Source organism: Tachypleus tridentatus, chromosome 11, assembly GCF_004210375.1.
Source record: "Tachypleus tridentatus isolate NWPU-2018 chromosome 11, ASM421037v1, whole genome shotgun sequence".
In the NCBI taxonomy this organism is placed as follows: Eukaryota; Metazoa; Arthropoda; class Merostomata; order Xiphosura; family Limulidae; genus Tachypleus; species Tachypleus tridentatus.
This window is the reverse complement of record NC_134835.1, coordinates 33,308,388-33,333,790: the sequence shown is the minus strand read 5'-3', so window position 1 is coordinate 33,333,790 and position 25,403 is coordinate 33,308,388. Positions and strand designations below refer to the sequence as shown.

Genomic DNA, 25,403 nt, shown 5'->3' with positions numbered 1-25,403 from the left:
AGTACTGAGCTATGATGACTGTTACAAAACAAGTCCTGCAACAGAGCAAGATGATAACAAATGTATATTTATTCAGCCAAGAAAGCTAGGTAGTTGACATCTGCAAGCCAGCACGTATGGATAAGAAAGTTTTAAACTGTCTTTCTGTGTAAGGTATATTTATAAACATTGACTTAGTACAAGTCTAAATCAAAGACATTATACAAAGATAAAAACAAGATATATTTTAAACTATATCTCTCTTTGATTCAACCACATGTAAACACAGAAAAAAAATTCAAAGAAACAAAGAATCATTTGTGACATTTATGTGCTTGTTCAGAGAATCAGAGGTGCTAAAGTAATACAAAGAACATATACAAAAGTGTTAAAATTAACGTCTACTTAACTGTCTGAAGCAGAAATATTGAGATGCTCCATTTTAAGATAAACCATTCTTTTATCTGTCTTTATAGAAACATTACAGGAAGCTGTATAACATGTAAAGTTAAAATCATAGAAACAAAATAGAAATATCATTCATAAATGTTACCATTAAAAAGTTGATTATTATTCTGAAATTTGATTCATAAGATCAAGCTTAATTAATAATTTTAGAAATTGTAGATAGAAATAGAAATTGTATTACATAAAGATGTAATGGTTTACAGGTATTAAGAAGTGTTGTTTGCTCTATAGCTTTAGTGATAAATATGTTAATCCAAAGGTGTTTACAGGTATTAAGAAGTGTTGCTTGCTCTATAGCTTTAGTGATAAATATGTTAGTCCAAAGGTGTTTACTGGTATTAAGAAGTGTTGTTTGCTCTATAGCTTTAGTGATAAATATGTTAGTCCAAAGGTGTTTACTGGCATTAAGAAGTGTTGCTTGCTCTATAGCTTTAGTAATAAATATGTTAGTCCAAAGGTGTTTACTGGTATTAAGAAGTGTTGTTTGCTCTATAGCTTTAGTGATAAATATGTTAGTCCAAAGGTGTTTACTGGTATTAAGAAGTGTTGTTTGCTCTATAGCTTTAGTAATAAATATGTTAGTCCAAAGGTGTTTACTGGTATTAAGAAGTGTTGTTTGCTCTATAGCTTTAGTGATAAATATGTTAGTCCAAAGGTGTTTACTGGTATTAAGAAGTGTTGTTTGCTCTATAGCTTTAGTGATAAATATGTTAGTCCAAAGGTGTTTACTGGTATTAAGAAGTGTTGTTTGCTCTATAGCTTTAGTAATAAATATGTTAGTCCAAAGGTGTTTACTGGTATTAAGAAGTGTTGTTTGCTCTATAGCTTTAGTGATAAATATGTTAGTCCAAAGGTGTTTACTGGTATTAGGAAGTGTTGTTTGCTCTATAGCTTTAGTGATAAATATGTTAGTCCAAAGGTGTTTACTGGTATTAAGAAGTGTTGTTTGCTCTATAGCTTTAGTAATAAATATGTTAGTCCAAAGGTGTTTACTGGTATTAAGAAGTGTTGTTTGCTCTATAGCTTTAGTGATAAATATGTTAGTCCGAAGGTGTTTACTGGTATTAGGAAGTGTTGTTTGCTCTATAGCTTTAGTGATAAATATGTTAGTCCGAAGGTGTTTACTGGTATTAGGAAGTGTTGTTTGCTCTATAGCTTTAGTGATAAATATGTTAGTCCAAAGGTGTTTACACGTATTAAGTGTTGTTTGCTCTATAGCTTTAGTGATAAATATGTTAGTGTTTACTGGTATTAAGAAGTGTTGTTTGCTCTATAGCTTTAGTGATAAATATGTTAGTCCAAAGGTGTTTACTGGTATTAAGAAGTGTTGTTTGCTCTATAGCTTTAGTGATAAATATGTTAGTCCAAAGGTGTTTACTGGTATTAAGAAGTGTTGTTTGCTCTATAGCTTTAGTGATAAATATGTTAGTCCAAAGGTGTTTACTGGCATTAAGAAGTGTTGTTTGCTCTATAGCTTTAGTGATAAATATGTTAGTCCAAAGGTGTTTACTGGTATTAAGAAGTGTTGTTTGCTCTATAGCTTTAGTGATAAATATGTTAGTCCAAAGGTGTTTACTGGTATTAAGAAGTGTTGTTTGCTCTATAGCTTTAGTAATAAATATGTTAGTCCAAAGGTGTTTACTGGTATTAAGAAGTGTTGTTTGCTCTATAGCTTTAGTGATAAATATGTTAGTCCAAAGGTGTTTACTGGTATTAAGAAGTGTTGTTTGCTCTATAGCTTTAGTGATAAATATGTTAGTCCAAAGGTGTTTACTGGCATTAAGAAGTGTTGTTTGCTCTATAGCTTTAGTAATAAATATGTTAGTCCAAAGGTGTTTACTGGTATTAAGAAGTGTTGCTTGCTCTATAGCTTTAGTGATAAATATGTTAGTCCAAAGGTGTTTACTGGTATTAGGAAGTGTTGTTTGCTCTATAGCTTTAGTGATAAATATGTTAGTCCAAAGGTGTTTACTGGTATTAAGAAGTGTTGTTTGCTCTATAGCTTTAGTGATAAATATGTTAGTCCAAAGGTGTTTACTGGTATTAAGAAGTGTTGTTTGCTCTATAGCTTTAGTGATAAATATGTTAGTCCAAAGGTGTTTACTGGTATTAGAAGTGTTGTTTGCTCTGTAGCTTTAGTGATAAATATGTTAGTCCGAAGGTGTTTACTGGTATTAGGAAGTGTTGTTTGCTCTATAGCTTTAGTGATAAATATGTTAGTCCAAAGGTGTTTACTGGTATTAAGAAGTGTTGTTTGCTCTATAGCTTTAGTGATAAATATGTTAGTCCAAAGGTGTTTACTGGTATTAAGAAGTGTTGTTTGCTCTATAGCTTTAGTGATAAATATGTTAGTCCAAAGGTGTTTACTGGTATTAAGAAGTGTTGTTTGCTCTATAGCTTTAGTGATAAATATGTTAGTCCAAAGGTGTTTACACGTATTAAGAAGTGTTGTTTGCTCTATAGCTTTAGTGATAAATATGTTAGTCCGAAGGTGTTTACTGGCATTAAGAAGTGTTGCTTGCTCTATAGCTTTAGTGATAAATATGTTAGTCCAAAGGTGTTTACTGGTATTAAGAAGTGTTGCTTGCTCTATAACTTTAGTGATAAATATGTTAGTCCAAAGGTGTTTACTGGTATTAGGAAGTGTTGTTTGCTCTATAGCTTTAGTGATAAATATGTTAGTCCAAAGGTGTTTACACGTATTAAGTGTTGTTTGCTCTATAGCTTTAGTAATAAATATGTTAGTCCGAAGGTGTTTACTGGCATTAAGAAGTGTTGTTTGCTCTATAGCTTTAGTGATAAATATGTTAGTCCAAAGGTGTTTACTGGTATTAAGAAGTGTTGTTTGCTCTATAGCTTTAGTGATAAATATGTTAGTCCAAAGGTGTTTACTGGCATTAAGAAGTGTTGCTTGCTCTATAGCTTTAGTGATAAATATGTTAGTCCAAAGGTGTTTACTGGTATTAAGAAGTGTTGTTTGCTCTATAGCTTTAGTGATAAATATGTTAGTCCAAAGGTGTTTACTGGCATTAAGAAGTGTTGCTTGCTCTATAGCTTTAGTGATAAATATGTTAGTCCAAAGGTGTTTACTGGTATTAAGAAGTGTTGCTTGCTCTATAGCTTTAGTGATAAATATGTTAGTCCAAAGATGTTTACTGGCATTAAGAAGTGTTGCTTGCTCTATAGCTTTAGTGATAAATATGTTAGTCCAAAGGTGTTTACTGGTATTAAGAAGTGTTGTTTGCTCTATAGCTTTAGTGATAAATATGTTAGTCCAAAGGTGTTTACTGGCATTAAGAAGTGTTGCTTGCTCTATAGCTTTAGTGATAAATATGTTAGTCCAAAGGTGTTTACTGGTATTAAGAAGTGTTGCTTGCTCTATAGCTTTAGTGATAAATATGTTAGTCCAAAGGTGTTTACTGGTATTAAGAAGTGTTGCTTGCTCTATAGCTTTAGTGATAAATATGTTAGTCCAAAGGTGTTTACTGGTATTAAGAAGTGTTGTTTGCTCTATAGCTTTAGTGATAAATATGTTAGTCCAAAGGTGTTTACTGGCATTAAGAAGTGTTGCTTGCTCTATAGCTTTAGTGATAAATATGTTAGTCCAAAGGTGTTTACTGGTATTAAGAAGTGTTGTTTGCTCTGTAGCTTTAGTGATAAATATGTTAGTCCAAAGGTGTTTACTGGTATTAAGAAGTGTTGTTTGCTCTATAGCTTTAGTGATAAATATGTTAGTCCAAAGGTGTTTACTGGTATTAAGAAGTGTTGCTTGCTCTATAGCTTTAGTGATAAATATGTTAGTCCAAAGGTGTTTACTGGTATTAAGAAGTGTTGTTTGCTCTGTAGCTTTAGTGATAAATATGTTAGTCCAAAGGTGTTTACACGTATTAAGAAGTGTTGTTTGCTCTATAGCTTTAGTGATAAATATGTTAGTCCAAAGGTGTTTACTGGCATTAAGAAGTGTTGCTTGCTCTATAGCTTTAGTGATAAATATGTTAGTCCAAAGGTGTTTACTGGTATTAAGAAGTGTTGCTTGCTCTATAGCTTTAGTGATAAATATGTTAGTCCAAAGGTGTTTACTGGTATTAAGAAGTGTTGTTTGCTCTGTAGCTTTAGTGATAAATATGTTAGTCCAAAGGTGTTTACACGTATTAAGAAGTGTTGTTTGCTCTATAGCTTTAGTGATAAATATGTTAGTCCAAAAGTGTTTACTGGTATTAAGAAGTGTTGCTTGCTCTATAGCTTTAGTGATAAATATGTTAGTCCAAAGGTGTTTACTGGTATTAAGAAGTGTTGTTTGCTCTATAGCTTTAGTGATAAATATGTTAGTCCGAAGGTGTTTACTGGTATTAAGAAGTGTTGTTTGCTCTGTAGCTTTAGTGATAAATATGTTAGTCCAAAGGTGTTTACACGTATTAAGAAGTGTTGCTTGCTCTATAGCTTTAGTGATAAATATGTTAGTCCAAAGGTGTTTACTGGCATTAAGAAGTGTTGTTTGCTCTATAGCTTTAGTGATAAAAATTAAAATAATTAAATATTGAAATTAGTATTTCTGCTTATTGCTATTTTCAATCACTACAGATATCTCGTGTGAGAATGATCAATTAATTAATTTAAGGAACCAATGATTAATTAATTAGCAAATTGCACTATTTGCCCAGTTTTATTTAAAAGTGCCTCTGCCTATCAAATAAGGTATTTGTTTCACCTTCTCAGTCAAAGAAGCTTAATCTACATAAACAGAATTTACAATACATAATCAATTCCAAAGCAGCCTGAATGTTTATTTATTTTATTTTAAACATAAAATGACCATTTTAATGTACTGAGCTAGCCATACAATATTATTACTTCAAAGAGGGATTTTTAAATATTATATTACAGATACCACATCAATCCCACCATGATTACAAAAGAAATGAAATGAACAACATAGAACTTATTCATGAAGCTTCAAGTTTGTCTCATACTTTGTTTTAGCTAGCCACAAGTGAAAACAGAACAATATAAATGAGTTAATAGCTGTTATTTCAAATTGTTCATTTCCAACTGAATTAACTATTTGATAATGTACTTTGGAAATTTTCAAACATTCAATCTGAACAACTTAAAAACCGATGTGGAAATAGTTGAGCTATTATCAAACTTTATAATTAATCAGTTGGAAAATGTAGCAGAAATATGTTTCTCGTACTCTTTTAAAATAAATGTATTGTTTTGTGGTTCCTTTTTTTGTAAAGTTGTTTGTTATTAAGCAAAAAGCTACACAACAAGCTATCTGTGCTCTGCCCACTATGGGTATCAAAACCTGGTTTCTAGCAGCCTAAGTCCACAGATATACTGCTGTGCCAACTGGGGGCATTTTGTAAAGCACGTAAACTTAAGGGGCAAATCGGAAGAAACATCCTGTGTCTATTTGTTAGAATTTTCCGACTCGCTTTGCTTTAAAAACTGCAAAACAGCATTTCAAGAATAACTTTTCCATTAATAACCAACTAACCATATCAGTAACTAAGAAACATATTTAAATAAATGTGTATCATCACATGATATACATTTGGATCTGTGCCAAAACAATACATCTTTACAAAGAAAAAAAGTTAATTCTATGTTATTTTAACAAATTATTATTATAACTGTAAAGTGGTAAAAGAGAGGAAAATGTCAGTGTACATGGATCCTACTTTAGAAACCCCTGTAAAGAATGTTCAGATATACTTTGCATAGTTGCTCTTATTACTAGGCTTAAATTTCCAACTGAAAAGAAGGAAAAACATCACAAAAGTAAAATTAATCCCCATCCTAATGGGGACTCACCCATAAAAATTAAAATACATGTAGGATAGTACCTACATCTCTCTTAAGATCTATCTAGTTGTAAAATGGTTTACATATGTGTAGCTCAACTATTTGTAACAGATCTCTGTAAAATGCTTTTGCTAACCAAACTTTAAAAACTGAAATACCCGACACACATTTGTTTAGCACGTTAGGTACATTACAAGTAAAGTATTCTGACCACCTACCTAAAGAATTTTATTTTAATTAAAGTCTACCTGACAGATAAAATGATGACCATCATAGGTGTGCCTTACGTTGTCATATCAGTTTAAATATAAAGTGTAATATAAATGTGCTCTTACCACAAATCCAGTCTATGAACTTATTCAGAATTACAACAACAACAAAATTCTCAAACTTGTAACTATCAAAAAGTAATGGTAAACATATTTTCCATTAACCATCCAATATCTACTGTCCTTTAATGATTTTAGTAACACAAGGAAAAACCATTTCACTATCTTAAGTCAGTATTAGATACTGCAGATGTAGTGTGGTTGAAAATTTTCACTTGCTCTCACTAATAATTCCTTAAAATTTCTACATATTTCAAGGTGTCATTTATGTTCAAATTAATTTTACATCAAAGTTTGTTTCTAATCTAGTGTAAGATATACTGTTAAAATAATTATCACACGTGAACATAATTTTTGAAACAAAGATATTGACAGTTATTGTCAAGTAATGTGCACGCGTACAAACCATATACAACATTCCTGTAAGTCATACCAGATAAATATGTGTTACCTTCTTTGGCACTCTGATCAAGCGTCTACTGTGTCCTGATAATCTAAAAGACGTTAAACAGTGTTCAATATTATAATCAACATCTTTTTCTGTCAATATCTCAACAAGCCATGGATAACTCCATCTATCAAATCTGTTGGGTTTAACCAGTTTTATAGCTTTTCTCCAGCGTCTTCCTCTTGGTCGTCGTCTCACTGGCATCCCTCAGGTCAAATGAGCCACTGTCGTCTCTTGACAGTTGAACTTCACTGTAGAATATGAAAAATTGTTATGATAAATTTTATATTTTAAATGAAAAATAATAATCACTATAAGTGAGACTTTCACCAATAAGCACTAGTAATGTGAATTAACACATTATTGCACATTTTGACATGCTATAGAATTAACACATTATTGCACACTTTGACATGCTATAAAATTAACACATTATTGCACACTTTGACATGATATAAAATTAACACATAATTGCACACTTTGACATGCTATAGAATTAACACATTATTGCACACTTTGACATGCTATAAAATTAACACATTATTGCACACTTTGACATGCTATAAAATTAACACATTATTGCACACTATGACATAGTATAGAATTAACACATTATTACACACTTTGACATGCTATAAAATTAACACATTATTGCACACTTTGACATGCTATAAAATTAACACATTATTGCACACTTTGATATAGTATAGAATTAACACATTATTGCACACTTCGACATGCTATAGAATTAACACATTATTGCACACATTGACATGCTATAGAATTAACACATTATTGCACACTTTGACATAGTATAGAATTAACACATTATTACACACTTTGACATGCTATAAAATTAACACATTATTGCACACTTTGACATAGTATAGAATTAACACATTATTGCACACTTTGACATAGTATAGAATTAACACATTATTGCACACTGACATGCTATAGAATTAACACATTATTGCACACTTTGACATGGTATAGAATTAACACATTATTGCACACTTTGACATGCTATAAGATGGACAAGAATTAGAAAGACGTTTGTAAAGTAGTTTTCATAACCTTTAAACTTCTGCAAAGAAGATGAAAAAACTAAAAAACTAACATATTGAATTGAAGAATATATGTAATCTAAAAAACCGTTTGTTGAGAGACAGCTAAAAGAATATAGTGGATTTCTTCCATTAATGTGTTTGAGTTTTACCCGCATATTACAAGAATTAGTATATACTGAACTATGTTTCTGGAGTTCAAAAGCACTTTTGATCAGAATGACTTCTATCTTTCATGTAAAGCTAGTTTTTTTAGTTCTCTAACCATAGTGGTTTTGTATGTTACTTATTCACCAACATGTAAAGTGCATTTCTATTTTGTAACATATTTTGGTAAACAAGAAAATGCCAAAGAAGTATCAATCTGAAGATGGTTTGAAAGGATAACGAAGAAAACTTTATTGTAAATATACAATGTTTCATTACCCGTTCAACTATCCTAACCACAGCAGTTACAAAATTGTAAGTATTTTTCAAGCAAACAAGAAATGTACATTATATTTAATCATTGTTAAAATAAAAGATTCATCCAGAATTTTTCACAATTTTAATATGAATATAATATAATATAATATGAATATAATATGAAAGATTAGATAATTTTTCAGACTACTCAATTATATTTTACTCGGCAGGAATCTATAACCCACAGCATAGCTTTCCACAAGAGCTATTTTGTGTTCTAATGTTAATTTATTCTTGGTTTGTTACATGCAATTATTATTGTCATGGCTAGTAGCCTTATATTTTGTATATATGGCAGAGCTACTGCGACAGTTTTAGTGGCGGTGCCAGGATATTTTCGTTGGGGGGAAGGCTTCCCGAAATGCCATCAATATGAAGTACAGATGGTAAATTATAATAATATAAATACCAAGGTACATCTCAGAAAGGTGTGCTATTTTGAACTGCATTTTCAATGCAGTTTTCATTGGAAACTCATACTCTGATTAATAATTCATTATTAGAAATTAGAAATAATCTGTTTATGAAAATATGTGTATATGTAAAAGAGGAAGCTCACCTAAATTCCACCCAAGGTAATACATAATAATAAAGAAAATCAAGATTAGCTTAGATTGAACATTTAATATACCATTAAGAGTAAAGCTATAAATCAAAAGAAATATAACATAAAGACAGAGTTTACATAGCAGAAACGAATTATCCCATGTGAAGTTAATACACTCTGAGGAAAAGTAAGATCACTATCAGGCTAACTGTCTTTCATCACGTTGTGTTTATAGTCAATATTACTTCAAAACAATGCACCTGTTCTGGTGATTGGCAGCAAATGTGTCTATAACAGTATCAATATTCAGTTGTTGGTGCCCTCCTGGACCACTGTTGATATGACACAAAAGTATGTCTGTGAAGCTGTTACCACTGCTGTTGTGCTCTCACAGAAACTTCTCTCACAGGCAGGGTCACAGCGATGCATACAAGTCTGTGGAGATCCGTGAAGACATCCTTGTATGGCTCCAGCATGGTTGCAAGCTCCAATGGTGTGGATACTTCCTGCCTCTTGTCATTCTTCCTGGCAATTAGCTGGTTCAACTGGTGGACCTCCACTTCAAGGTCATCCTCTGCCACACCATAGTTTGCTGCCATTCCTAAGAGTGCTTGCTTGTTCAGAAATGTGGAGTGTTTGGGGTTCAATGCAGTTGCACCCATCAGAATACTACAGGCATCAGGGGAGAATCTTCTACTCAGCTCATTGAGCATCCTGTCTATGATGGCATAGAAGGTGTGTCTCCTGGCATCTGGTGTTAGTTCATCTCTTTGGCCAGTACTAGATGTGATTATGAATTTGTCCAGGTGTCTGGGAGCAGATCGCTGTCCACCTTGATGCACCGTCTCAGTGCATATTCCCACTTTCTTACATATATCCTCAGCAGACTCTTCCAAGTCTTTCCATGCTGCTTCAGTTCTCATTTCTGAAAGAGCAGAGATGACAGATTGTACTAGGTCCTCTGCAGGGTCCAACTGCAGGTCAGGTGACTGGAGATGGTCTGATAGCTGTTTTATCATCAGCAGTAGTTTTTCTATGGCCACTAGACTGGTTACGAACTGCTGATCTAGGAGGATGCACAGGCCCTTAGATTCAGTGGCTCTGTGGACATTGTCCCCTTCCACAAAACGTTTTAGGGTTGTCACAATGGCAGGGAGGGTTCTTTTCACAGCCAGACAAGCAGCATGTTGGCAGGCCCATCTTGTATCTGACAGTCGCTTCAACTCTATGTGCTGGTTCACGGGTTCAAGCTCCTTCTGTACCTTCAGAAATTCTTCATACACAACCGATGTAGAGAAGAATTTGTACAGCTTCTGAATTGTCACAAAGAACTCTGCTGCAGCCTGGATGTTGTGCACACAATCAACTAGCACAAAGTTGAGCCTGTGTGCGTAGCAGTGGACATACACAGCCTGAGACACCTCTCTCCTGAACCTCTCCTGTACACCACTGTTGTGCCCTGACATGACTACAGCTCCAGCATAGCACTGGCCAATGCAGGCATTATGGTCAATACCACATTTAGCCAGTCTCCATGATTTTCTTAAGCAATGAATCTGCATCCAGACCCTCAGCAGCTGTGAAGTCCAGGAACTCCTCGTGAAGGCTCTGTTGGTGGAGGTACCTTACCACAATGGACAGCTGTTCTTGTTTGCTCACATCCTTTGTTTCATCCACCATTAGAGCAAAATGCCCAGCTTCCATGACCTCTTTGTTGATATCCTTCCTGATCATTCCAGCTATGATGTCAAGCAGTTCATTTTGGATATCATGGTGCGTGTACTTGGCATTGCCAGGACCACTCGGCTTGTTCTTCACGATTTCATCATACCTGGAAATCATGTCAAGAAGTTCAAGGAAATTGCCCCTGTTATCTGACTGACTACCTTCCCTGTGACCTCTCTGGGCTTCATTCTGGCAGGCTGTGTAGAGCAGTGCATCTATCACGGCTCTTATGTAATGTCGGTTTTCCTCCACAGTTTCAGCATGACTTGCATCGAGAGCATGTTGGATCCTTGCGCCCTTTGTTTTCTGCAATTTAAACTCTGCCCAAGCTTGCATGGCAAACGTGTGTCCTGCAGAGTTATCGTGGGACTTCAGTGATGTGGTCACCTTCTTCCAGTTCCAGAAACTTTCATGGGTGAAGGGCTTCTCAGTTTTACTGAAGTGTGTGTGACTGAAAAGACGACAAGCGAAGCAGAATACAGCATCTTGGGTCACAGAGTACTCCAACCACGAGTGCTGATCATGCCAATTCTTGTTGAATGACCTTGACTGGCCACTGTATTCTATGGCCAGGTATATCTTCAAGCCTGGAAGCTGGCTCAGGTCCTTGGGTCCTGGTGGTAGTTTTTCACCATAGGTGTGAGTGGTGCCTTCTTGCGGCTGGGGTCCCACACTAGTCATGTCCGCATTCTCACCATCACGATCACCACTGTCCTCCTCATTTGCACCACATGTGTTTGTAGGACCATCTACTTGTTGCCTCTTCTTGGGTAGCAGGTACTGTTACATAATCAACCCTATGTATAGTATGACTGGTTTATGTTTTGGTGAGTGATGTCTGGCTCTTGTCTTGTGTGTTGGTGTCCTTGTTAAAAAACGAGTCACTGATTTTGATTTCCTTTTATTAATCCAAACTGAATGTGTGTTCCAGTGTGGGGCCGAGTACCAGAGAGAGCGAGAGCCATGTAAACAAACATAACTCCCTTTTATACAGAGTGCGCGAACGTCAAAGTGACCCCTGAGCTGGCTGACTGCTAGTACCTCTTCTTACTTCCAAGTTGTGTTAGTTTATATGAAACGAATGGGAATTTCTCTCCTTATATTGGCATTAGGGCTTACAAAGGATATTCATTTTAAACATCGAAATCTGAGGAAAAAGATATAACATACATACTATTGGGTCATTTCATAAACGACAACTAAACATAGTTCAACATTACAAGCAACTGCTCTGCGGCATTGAAATCACCAAATTATATTAATAGCACATGAAAATCCAGAACATATCTGTGAAATACTGTTAGAGAAAGTGTTTATCTTTAACCATATAGCACAAGTACTTAATTAGAGGGTAGTGATAATGTAAAATTATAGGGCTAATTAGAGAACACAAATACAGCTTTGATAGGGCATGTTGTAAAACTGTGGGCAGCTAATGGGAGTGAGCGGGGGGGGGGGGTGGCGTGCGGCTGGCATCTGGATCTCGATCGGTCTGAGCCGATCGTTAGCCATACGCAGAGCGTACACCATGGTCAGCGGCTCGGTGATCATACGCTTAAGGCGTTCGAGGCGGCGGGAATCGCGCGCTCGAACAAAGCAAACCCGCGACCTGGATATTGAATGGTCATAGTAGCACCAAAACAAAATGTCTAAATTTCAGTTGACCTTCACAAAAAAGGCTGGTTTCTTCATAAGTTCACATTATTCATACAGGCCAAACTGTGATTGTGATATTGTTCTTATTATCATAAGTGTGACAAGCACCTGTTACAATAATGTAACTACTACAGTACATTAAATGAGGCACTTCTAAATAGCCCAATGACAATTTCAAAATTCATTCTAGAATTGTTTAGAAATATTATTTGGTCAGCATGTAAGGTTATTATCTAAACATAAGTATAACATTAGTTGGATTGTAAGTCACAATTTTAAGTGTATGCCACAATCATCAGTACAATTTTGGATGGTTGATACACAAAATGATCTCACAGACGACACGACACCGGCTAAATGCTTCATAGTTTCGACCTATACACAATACACTTATACATGCATGCTATGTTTTACTTTTCAATAAAAGATAAATGAAATTAATGGGTAAATACTTGTGAAACCTTTGGTTTATCAAGTAAAATCCCTGATGATCTGTTGTAACTTGAAATCAACGTGGTTGTCTAATCTTCGTCAAAGCTCAAGATAGAATGGCATTACACAGAGAGCGGCAATACAGTGCATGAGTTTCAGTGCATTCAGTACGTTGCTATGGGACGCATGACACATACTTCCGTCTTAATGAAGACGTTTAATTCTACAGATCTATGTCTCTTTGATGTTAATTCTTAAGCAACAACGACGATTGTGTATCCCATATTTTATGAATATATGTAGGTAACAATATTGGGGGGCTGAGTGGGGCTTGACTCATTAGGGGGGTTCAAGTCCCCCCAAGCCCCCCTTTGGCGCCGCCACTGGACTTGAATCTGGCTCTCCTGAAATTCAGGGTCAACCTACACTCCAGTTCGTTGCTTAAAGAACTCGTAAATATTATTCTGAATATTAATTAGTTGCTGATTCTTTGTACCTAATTATGAATACAAACAAAATTGTTATTAACTTCTACCCGAGCTGCTAACTATGGCAACTCTATTATCGTAAGTACTTAGATACGCATAAATCAAGGATTTCTTTTTTCACAACACGATGCGTTTTAGTTAATACGTAAATTAAACACAAATTAAAGAAAATAATGGCTGGAATAACAATTACAAATTTTTGGTTATTAGCTATCATATTCGTGTGCAAAATATAAATTTGAAAATTGTTTGAGCTCGCACCTACGCGGCTGTTACGCCATCTGTCAGTGCTAAAGTTTCGTAATTATTTATATGCCATTTAATAGGCAATCCTTGAACAGTTTTTTTTCCTTTAAAAATAAAAAAGATACAATATATTATTTTACAACACATATGCTTTTTTTTCCTTTTTGTAACGAAAACTAACGAGAAACCACTACAAGACAAATAATTTAAAGACAACGGTTACGACGTTCACGAGCGAAACTGTCTTTACGTCTAACATGCGCTGTAACCATGGCAACTACGATAGGTAGTATATACATCCACAGAGTGACAGTGAAATTACTTCATTAAATCGCATCTCCGTTTCCTTCCTACGTCTGATTTTAAATTTAATTACGTATATGTTCGTGGAGTACTTATACAGCGAATAAGTTAATACGCGTCTTAAACAATATTTCTAGATTTATCTTAAATCGTCAGACCACATGAAAGGCCAAATCCTCAAATACACTGTGCAAGTTATTTGAAATTAAATTTTGAGATCCTGTGATATCCTTAATTATCCTGTTAATGGAAAAGAATTACACCGCCTATAATGCTTTATTCGTCCTAAATTTCCACTCAAGCCTAATATTTAAGTTATTTAGTTTTGTTTTGTTTGTTTTTTTTTAATTTCGCGCAAAACTACTCGAGGGGTAACTACGCCAGCCGTCCCTAATTTAGCAGTGTAAGACTAGAGGGAAGGCAGCTAGTCATCACCACCCACCGCCAACTCTTGGGCTAATCTTTTACCAACGAATAGTGGGATTGACCGTCACAGTATAACGCCCCCCACGGCTGAAAGGGCGAGCATATTTGGTGCGACCGCGATTCGAACCCGCGAACGCCTTAACACACTTGGCCATGCCGGGCCCAAGTTATTTGGAGCTATAAAACAAGCACGTCAACTCTTGATCACTTGCAAAAAGTATATATTCAATTTACTGTTTTTGATAAATCCTGTCGTTTCAATTATAAGCAAAACGCAAACATAGGTCTTTACAATTGTTAATTTGTTAGGTTATACTGGGTGGCCATACTGATAACATTATCGACCTCAATCGGACAATTAAAACATACCGTAGTGCCCGGCATGGTTAGATGGGTTAAGGCGTTAGACTCGTAATCCAAGGGTCGCGGTGTTTAGGACTATCTTCATCATGCATGAGGTGCCTGCCTGTCTAGTTCGCATAATAATTCATTTTTCATCCAGTTTTTATCAAAATACGTTATTGTGCTATGTAGGAGTCTATCTGGTATGATTGGTATGTTTGAATATTTATGTATAAATTTGGATAATGTTGCTCTGGGAACTCTGTATGCTGTTGTGACGAGTGTGTTTTGGATTGTTTGTAGTTTGGTTTTAGTCATTTTGTCACTTACAGTTATCCTTGTTGGAGCTGCCGTGTCAGTTACTGATCTAATGTATGTTTTGTAAATTTTTTTGTATGTTGTCTATCGATGCTCTACTATTCTTGCCAGTTAGACTCCTAGCATAGTTGGTTCTTCACCAGACTTTACTTTTAATTTTACATACATGGTTAATCCATGTTAATTTTGAGTCATAGGTTAGACCTAAAAATTTTGCCGACGTGGCAGTCTGAAGTAGTGTTCCATTCATATATATTTCAGGCTGTAGTTTTTTCTATTTTGTCAATTTTGTAAAGACAGGTTGTATTTTTGCTGTATTTATTTTTATTCTGTATTTTTGACAGTATTCGCTTATTCTATTTAGTTGTGGTTGTATGTTTATAGCCGCTATTGTTGGTGATGTGGCACTTTTCCAAATTACCACATCAGCGAACTGTGAGGAGAATCCATGATTAGGATCCTTCAGTGGCATATTGTTTACATACATGATGAAGAGTATAGGGCTGACCACCCCTCCCTGAGGGACACCAGCTTCTGGAGTAAAGTACTCGGAATAGGTACCCTTTACATTCACTCTACATTTTCTATTTTCCAAGAACTTAGATAACCAGCGAATAATTCCACGCGGTAGTCTCATTTCATTCATACGGAACCGTAGACCATTGCGTCATACAGTGTCAAATGCTTTCTCAACGTCAAGAAAGCAGGCGACAGTACATTGTTTTCGGTTTTTTTGTTAAAACTATCTATTATTTCTTCAGTTAGTCTGAAATGTAAGATGATGTAGACCACTGAACCTAGAAGTGAAAGTGTTTATTTAGTACATTCAAAGATTTGAGGTGGTGTACACATTTTTGTATAGGAGGAACTTTATTCGTTATTGTCGTTATAACCATATTTTAACGAAGCATTGGTAGGTTGAGGTGGAACATGAAATAAATATTTGTGGGAGTAAGAATCGTACGTGTATTGTAATATGTATATAATACTTAATTATGTAAAGGGCCCTGGGCTATCTGTGTTCTGTTGGTTTGTTTGTGTTTGAATTTCGCGCAAAGCTACACGATGGCTATCTGCGCTAGCCATCTCTAATTTAGAGGTGTAAGACTAGAGGGAAGGCAACTAGTTGAGCAACTTAATCACCTGGCTATGCGGGGTCGTCTGTACTTTCCTCAATGAAACCCGGATTCTAGCGTTGTAAGTCCACAAACATGCCGCTATGCCACTGGGAGGCACTGAGGAATATTTAAATTAAAGTTGCAAGATCTGTTTTGGCGAGTTCCAAGGCAGTCACATTGTTATTTTGTAACCACTGCAAAGCTTGGTTTCATAGAGGTTTTCATTATCATACAAAGTATTTAAAAAAAGCGTAATAAAATAGTTTTATTTTGTTATTATCCTTACTTAAATTTTAATTTTGTTACTTTTAATATACATATATTTACAGTGAAAAATCATTTTATTATATATATATGAAAAATTAAAACATTTGTACTACATTACAATCACACAAAAAAGTCGAAGTAAGCGTTTTGAAATTGTATTCATGTTCCCTTTCTGGTAAATAATCAATAAATAAATAGAAATTTCTGCTGATAGAGAAGTACAGGGTGTTCGGAAAGTCACTGTGCACTTATATATTTATTAACAGACATGTTTCAATATAGAACACAGGAGGTAAATATGAAAGGCAATTATAAACAATGTTAAAATAATTACAAAACTGCACAGTGACTTTCCAAACAACCTGAGGTAGAGAGATAGAAAAAAAAAACAGTTAAAAATTGTTTAATGCACAGCACAAGCAATCAGACTAAGTCAATTTCAGTAACACATCTCACGTGATGAGCGCCTTAACTTTGTAGCAACAACTGAACTCGTGGTCCAAAGACACGCTGTCACGTTTGTCTGTTGTTCAGCACAGAGCTACACAAGCAGCTTTTATTTATGTTTTAATTTAGCGCAAAGCTACACGAGGGCTATCTGCGTTGGCCGTCACTAATTTAGCAATGCAAGACAAGAGGGAAGACAACTAGTCATCACCACTCACCGCCAACTTTTGGGCTCCTCTCTTACCAATGAAAAGTGAGATTAACAACGGCTGAAAGGGTGTACATGTTTGGCGGAACGGGGATTCGAAATCGCAACCCTCAGATTGCGAGTGAAACGCCCCTAACCACTTCGCCATGGCGGGCCCAAAAGGAGCTATATATGCTTTGATCATCATGGGTATCGAAACCCAGTTTTTGACATAAGCCACTGGGGATGGAGTAAAGACAAATGTCTACCCATTAGAATTTACAGGTTTGTATCCAAAATGTCGTTTCTATGTTTGTCGCTTTATAATTAAATTAAAAAATATATTTAAAAAACGGCAAATACTTTACTACTTTACATGAGGAGTACTAAATAATAATATATCACACACCAGGTGGCTGTAGCAGATTTAAGAGTGCGACGTATTCTATAAGAATACTTTGTTTTCAATGTTGATATCTGTATGTTCCTAATAAATTTGGAAATAAACTTTTTTGAAACTTTTTGGACACTATAATACCAAAATATATATGAACAATAAAAGTAACACGATTTCAGAAAAAAATAAAAATTCGACTTATAGAATGGTTATCATCCTCTGCCTTTACTTTTCTCTAAATGGGGTCGTCAATTTTCAGCTGATTAACAATTTGAAAGCAAGCTTTTACGTCAGTCCTGATCAAACTCTGGAAGCATACGACTCCCTAAACGACTAGAATATAGCCTAATGTCTAATATAAAAGAAACAGTAAAATAAAACAACAGATAATATTTACCACCTTCGTTCGCTTATGTTGGTATTGAAGAACCAGACGTTTTCCGAATTTCACAACATTGCCGAAAGCTTAGAACACGTGTCATTTTTTTCTACACAAAACCTTTTGATAACCACATAATAAATACACTTCAACACTTCGATTGTTAGGACTTGCTGATGCAACTCACAGTAGTAAAATATCCTGTTTCATCCTTAGATGAGACAGTCTTTTTACTGTTGTTTTTATTTATCAAATGTACTCTCGTGTCTTATTGACAAGGGACATTTTGCAACGCGAATACTCACACGAAGTGGTTCGGTTTGGTTTTTTTGAATTTCGCGTAAAGCTACTCGAGGGCTATCTGCGCTGGCCGTCTCTAATTTAGTAGTGTAAGACTAAAGGGAAGGCAGCTAGAAATCACCACCCACCGCCAACTCTTGGGCTACTCTTTTACCAACGAATAATGGGATTGACCGTCACATTATAACGCCCCCATGGCTGAAAGGGCGAGCATGTTTGGTGTGACAGGAATTCGAACCCGCGACCCTCGGATTTCAAGTTGATTGCCTTAACCACCTGGCCATGCAGGGCCCCTACACGAAATGTGACAGGTTTAAATTGCTATCAGAATGATACGATAAAAAGCAGGAAAACAGTGACATGAAGAATGACGTCACTTTTCAGCCAGCATGAACAAAATTATGGTCATGAACTGTTTACCTGGATTGAGGAATACATATAGAGGGAAAGCTTATAATGATTCGTCTTAAATTATGTTATCAGAATTTTAGACAAGGCAAATGTTAGGTGCTGCCACCAACTATGGACTTTTAGGGTGTAGAACAATGACTTGACACCTCGGTCATGATGACAGACCAAAGTTTTCGTGACACAGTCCAAACATTCGTCTACCACAAAACTACGGCATAAAAAGACTATGAAATATCTAAAAAATGAAACTGTACAGTTGAGAAACTATGTTGTTTTCTCAGCACTGCATATATGTTAAACAGATCGAAAATGGCCGCTTCATGTCGTCGAAATTTGTACAGCAAATGATGAAAGAACTGTTTATATTTGTGCCTGGGTGTGTACTTCATTTATTTACTCTACGTTTATTCATTTATTACCAATAATATCATACAATGTAAAATTACTATGCAACAACTCTCTTTCACTGCGCTTCTGATAAATTAATGTAATTTCGGCTAGTAATACCGATAACAGCAAAGGTGTACAAATAATGAACTAATGCTTTCTAATCGTCTTAAGTTTTTGTCTCAGGCCACTACCTCTTCTTACAAGGCAGTTATATTTAATTAGCTATCTTATTCTTCAAAGTGCTTAATTAAAATATAAACATTATGTATATGTAGATAAAAAAAATACTAAGAATTCATGACGATTTTTTGTGGGGGAGAAACGTGGTTTAAATAGTAGTAAAATTAAAAAAAAGACAGTTAAGTAATTATCACCATTATTCGGTTCAGTAGGCCCGGCATGGCCAAGTGGTTAGGAGCGTTCGACTCATAATCTGAGGGTCGCAGGTTCGAATCCCACTCACACCAAACATGCTCACCTTTTCAGCCATGGGAGCGTTATAATGTTACGTTCTATCTCATTATTCGTTAGTGAAAGTTGGCGGTGTGTGGCGGTGACTAGCTGTTTTCCCTCTAGTCTTACACTGCTAAATTAAGGGACGGCTAGCGCAGATAGGCCTGGTGTAAGGTTGTGCGAAACGCAAACTAAGAAATAATGTCAGTCTGAAATACTGGTGTAGATTCATGTTTTACCTTTAGTGCGTGGTGAAAACAATAATACTGTCTTTGATTGCAGTATTATTATGTAACTATTAAACCAAACCGTGACTACGAAGAGTTTTATAGTACTAAAGTACAAATGCTCAAGGACAGTAATTTAATAAGTAGGTGAGAGATATTTGAAGGCGTGGCCATAATATTTCAAGGCTACCAAAATGTTCTCCATATATTTTAAGAGACAGACATCTTAAGAACGTCTTTAACATTTAGCCAACTATGTGTCGTTTTATTTCGCACGATACTATGGATTTCGACATAAATAAATAATGTACTACTACTACTAAACTTTTGATATACAAATTGACAAAATGAGGTATTTCACCAGTTATTTCTCTACAGTATTTTTATAATAATAATAAATATATACTAACTTTTGAGCAAAGAAAGTTATTTAAATCAGAAGTAAATATAAACTAGTGAAACTGCTTCTATATCACAAACTAGTTAGAAGTATCTGGATATTATAAATTACCATATATTTGGTATTTTTCAACCTGAACGACAAATGGACTATACAGCCAGGTCAAAGATTCCCTTACTTCGACATAAGTATTCATAATCTGAACCGCAAACAAGTGGGAAGCAGAAAAACCAGCACACATACACAAATAAAAAAAAAAAAACGGAACCTGTTTGCCACTTTTATAGGGCGTTCATAGCTGGATATACTTAGCGAGTTCAGCGCATAAATCCATATACCTGAAAACTAAAATCTGCGGAATGGTTTTAACTCGATAATGGACCAAACACTTTTGACGATAAAATATTTTTGGCCGTAACCCCAACGATATCTCGCAAAGTTCGACTAACTTAGATTAAGGTAATCCTAGGTTCGTATTATTTAGATAAACCAACTGCAAAATCAGTTCAAGAATTATAAACAATAAGATTTAGTGAAACAAATGAAAGTGAAATAAATAATTACTCACAAAGCATATAAACACATGTGCCCTAGTGAGCCATGCAGCTTATCAATATATGCCACGTATATATGCTTATAAAGTATGTGTTGTGGTATTTGCAATAACACGCAATTTTCACATCTAACAGCAAAAACTGGTGAAACTTATAGAAATATAAGAAAATCATAAAAACAAAACACGCTAGTTGTCTACTCAAAGAATCGTGCCAATGTTCTGTCAAAGATTCTTTACAAAAAAAAAAAAATTGTATGCGTGTGTGCTTTCTTAAAGCAGAGCCATTTCGAGTTATCTGCTGCGTCCACCGAGGGGAATCAAACCCCTGATTTTAGCGTTGTAAGTTCGTAGATTACACTGCAACAGCGGGGGACAGAAAAAAAAGATTTGTGAATCTACATATAACAGAATAACAGACAATAAAACACTCATTTGGTACATTATAATTGTAAAATATAAATCTTACGATTAAAGTACAGTGGAATCCCTCTAAGCGGCCACTCCTCAGATACGGTCACTCCTTGAAAGCGGTCATTCAATCACAGTACCTGTTTTTGTTTACATAATCCCTAATTATGTACAGTGGAACCCCTCTAATCAGGCCAGTTTGTCTCAGTCCCGAAGGTGGCTGCTTTAGAGGGGTTCCACTGTATACAAATAAAATGATACTTTGAACAACGTTATGTAGAAAAGTTATGAGTAAGGCCCACTCTCCAATGATACAGCGCCATTTTTGCGGACTTTTAATGCTAGAAATCGCTTTTCGATACCCATGGTGGGCAGAGCACAGACAGCTCTTTGTGTAGCTTTGTGATTAACTACAAACTAAGCGCTGAAGCCACACCTCATACATACACGTGTCGTCAACATCTGATGGTCCATCACACTACTCCTCCTCTACTCTACCGTTTAGCTCATTTTCTTGGTACTTAAATATCGACTTTGTTTCATTTCTGCCTGTTGCCAGGTGAGAAACTTTTGTAAAACACGTGAAATTGTTTGTTGTTTGTTTTTTTAATTTCGCGCAAAGCTACACGAGGGCTATCTGCGCTAGCCGTCCCTAATTCAGCAGTGTAAAACTAGAGGGAGAGCAGCTAGTCATCAACACCCACCACTAACTATTGGGCTACTCTTTAACCAACGAATAATGAGATTGACCGTCACTTTATAACGACCCCACGGCTGAAAGAACGAGCATGTTTGGTGCGATCGGGATTCGAACCCGCGACGCTCATATTGGAAGTCGAACGCCTTAACCCCCCTGGCCATGCCGGGGCCTACACGTGAAATTATCATATTTTTAGTTAACTTATATTTTTCTGTGTTATATATATCAAAGTGACACATGAATCGATTATTTATGCTGTGCTAGTGTTCCTTTGATATTTTCTTTTATACACATTCACATTTATGATGCGACTAAAACCCATGTAATAACTTATTAAACGAGGCGACTGAATAAAACAAAGCGTTCGTAAAATCACATGGGGTAAAATATCGACTTCTGTTTTGTGTTGTCTGTAAACTACCACCAGGCAGATTTGTCTTAATCTCCAGTTCAAGATTTCTTCTATTGCTTATCTCTATCTCGACCCTCGTTAAGTATGTGCACGTGCTTGACTTGTGATAGGCGCGTCTCTCGAACAACTGATCCAACTTGGTTCATGCCCTCCCCCCTCAACGCTCGTGACGTGACATTTTTCAGCGAGTGTATCTTCTACATATACAAGTATACTATATACCACCCACGGATCATGTAAAGGAGATAAACATTTTTCATTAATAGATTATGCTATTACTATTTGTTTATCCCGCATATCAGATACATCATGTAAACACAAAAATAAAACCCATTTTCTCATCATTGCCTTTAACTGTTCAACTTTTAACTGACGAAGGAACACGTGGATATAAAGAAATAGAAAGGCGAAGGAACAGATAACTGAACATATTTATCAAGAAACGTGCAGATACACATATGGATGTACAGGCAGACATATAGAAAGACATTAGCCTATTGTAAGGTAGTCAATAAAGAAGGAAACTTACACTATTGACTTCATACACACCTACGTTCGCCAGTTATATCACATAACCAATTGGTATTTGAATTCATTTGACACGTAAAGGAAAACTACACTATGTCAGCAGTATACACACAAAACAAAATCTGTTCCATATGTTTTATAATTGCAAACTGCCGAAAGGTTTGTTTGTTTTTTAATTTCGCGCAAAGCCACTCGAGGGCTATCTGCGCTAGCCGTCCCTAATTTAGCAGTGAAAGACTAAAGGGAAGGCATCTAGTCAACACCAGCCACTCTTTTACCAACGAATAGTAGGACTGACCCTCACAGTATAACGTCTCCACGGCTAAAAAAGTGAGCATGTTTGGCGTGACGGGGATTCGAACCCGCGACCCTCGGATTGCGAGTCGAACGCCTTAACCACCTGGTCATGCCGAAAGGCTTTTATTAAGAGTACACACTTAAAGTAAATATGTGGCCCAAAACAATAACTCTTCTACGCCTACTCATGAGTTTTTTTTTTGTTTCCCTCCTGAGAGATTTGGTATATAACGAAATAACAACAATGTTAAATATAGTAATTAACATGTCTATTAGTTTCTTTAATTTTATTACTAATTATATATTCTCAAGTAATAATATTTTAATCATGATGAGTATAAAACGTGACAAATATATAATTTATAAAAAATAAATTACAAATGCATAATTAATAATAAACATATAACTAATGGGAATAGTGCACCATAAATAGCATATTCGCTTGCCTAGTTGAATGTAGAAGGCCTCACAGCTCCTTCGTATTATTTATTTTCGAGCAAAGCCAGATTGGACATTTGCCGTGTTCACGGTGCAGAACTGAACCCAAACTTTATCGTTGTAAGTCCGTTGACTTACCACTGTCCCGCTGAGGAATATCCGTTTTTAAGTGACCAATTTGCCTCATACTAACACGTCAAAAACATCGCCCTTACATACAATTACACTGCACAGCAATTTTTTTTGAAAAATTTTGCTTCCTGAAAAGTGTTTGCTGATTGTGACAGGTACCTGGTGGGTATGCACAAATATAGTTTTGGTTTTGCTTCATCAGGAACTCTGAGAAATAGACAGTTAACTGTTTACCGACAATAACGTATTTAATTGCGTTTACGTTTATAATACGCTATTAAGTTAAACATAATTAAAAGTGTTTTGCTCCTGATTTTCGTTTGTATTCAATGACCGGTGCATCACGTTACAGTGTTCAACAGTAGTCAGTAAACATTGACAGATTCCAGTTGCCCTGATATCGTTTTTCCATTGTAGCAATGTCCTAGTAAAACTGAAGATTTCGATGAAACGGTACGTGATGGGCAAATTTGGATGTGATTTTCTTGATCAGCAGCCAAAATCTATAAGTAACACCCAACAGTGTTAAAGAAACAAAACTTTGTTGTGCAGTGTTATCATCGGTGTAGTGCTGTTAAGAGTACACTGATGCACTGCTTCTGCACGTGAACTTGTTATATGTGAACAAAAATTATTTACTCAATTTACTCCTAACAATGTCTTTCATAACTATCTGTGTGTGATTTTCTGTGTAAAATATTAGAGTTCTCGGCCTGCCCAGCAAACACACTGCTACTCTCCCTCCGGAACTGGTGTTAGACACAATGCGAACGTAATTGCTAAAGAGCATGTGACAGAGCGAAAAACAAGTCTCTTTTGTTCGTTTTTGCCTTTGCTATACGTCATGTGTTTGTTGAGACACACGAATATGGTACTAAAGCACTTAATAAAACTGAATTTCACAATTATATTGTGTATTTAAACCACACACACGTTTGAAATGCTTATTACGAACCTATGGTACAATGATTGTCTTTTCTTTTAGTTATTCACGTTATCAAGGTTATCACGTTATGTAAGGCATTATAACAGCTAAGGTTTTTAATACTGTAATGCAGTTAAAACGATAACAAGTTAATTGGATATCCGATTTTAAAACTTGTTTTAATGTTAGTGATTTTGAATTTGGTATACAGTTCTTGTTTACCTTTTCCCATGTTGCTTAATTTAAAACGAAGCTGAGTTCCGTTTTTCCTCTTACGAATATATGCGTATTCAGTTTGGTGCTATTTCGAGTAGTCTCCAATACTTAGTGCTGCGTTTATTTGTTTGTTTGTTTGTTTTTTTTTGAATTTCGCGCAAAGCTACACGAGGGCTATCTGCACTATCCGTCCCTATTTCAACAGTGTAAGACTGGAAGGAGGGCAGCTAGTCATCACCACCCACCGCCAACTCTTGGGCTACTCTTTTACCAACGAATAGTGGGATTGACCGTCACATTATAAAGCCCCCACGGCTGAAACGACGAGCATGTTTGGTGTTATTGGCATTCGAACCCACGACCCTGAGATTACGAGTCGAACGCCTTAACCCACCTGGTCATGACGGATCATGTTTGTTTATTTAAAACTGGGCTAGTAAACATAGAAATTAGCTTTCGAATAAGATATCTTTACTCTGATGGTGACGTCACATCTTTGATACATTTTGGTTTAGTTTCGGTACTTTAATGTTTAGCACCACATTACCATGAAGCATAAAATTCCTTTGTTCTTATATTTTAAGAATATACCGATTTGTATGACTGAACAACATCAGTCCAACCAAACTTTTTCCGACTTGATGACCGGACCCGAGTTGGTTAAAAATAACTAAAGCATGTGTAATAATAATATTTACACAGAAACGAAACTTTACCAACAATGTAAAGTATATAAATGTTCAGACATTGAAAAAGCAAAAATACAAA

General features: G+C 35.6%; 2 protein-coding genes across 3 annotated transcripts in view; both read right to left on the bottom strand.

Moving 5' to 3' along the window:
• LOC143231890 (CTD small phosphatase-like protein 2-B) overlaps window positions 1-25,403 on the bottom strand; it is a 55,349-nt gene that overhangs the window by 18,792 nt on the left and 11,154 nt on the right. For both annotated transcript variants that reach the window (XM_076466667.1, XM_076466668.1), the window contains one exon: window positions 7,036-7,283. In XM_076466667.1, coding sequence (XP_076322782.1) covers window positions 7,036-7,236 — 201 coding nt within the window. In that variant the 5' untranslated portion in view covers window positions 7,237-7,283. The remainder of the gene's footprint in view (window positions 1-7,035; window positions 7,284-25,403) is intronic.
• The window catches only part of LOC143231330 (zinc finger MYM-type protein 1-like), a 36,005-nt gene continuing 18,640 nt past the window's right edge, over window positions 8,039-25,403 (bottom strand). Inside the window, exons 2-4 of the mRNA XM_076465878.1 lie at window positions 10,771-11,616; window positions 10,065-10,598; window positions 8,039-8,119 (exon numbers count right to left, since the gene is read on the bottom strand). Of these exons, the coding sequence (XP_076321993.1) occupies window positions 8,039-8,119; window positions 10,065-10,598; window positions 10,771-11,616 (1,461 nt within the window). The remainder of the gene's footprint in view (window positions 8,120-10,064; window positions 10,599-10,770; window positions 11,617-25,403) is intronic.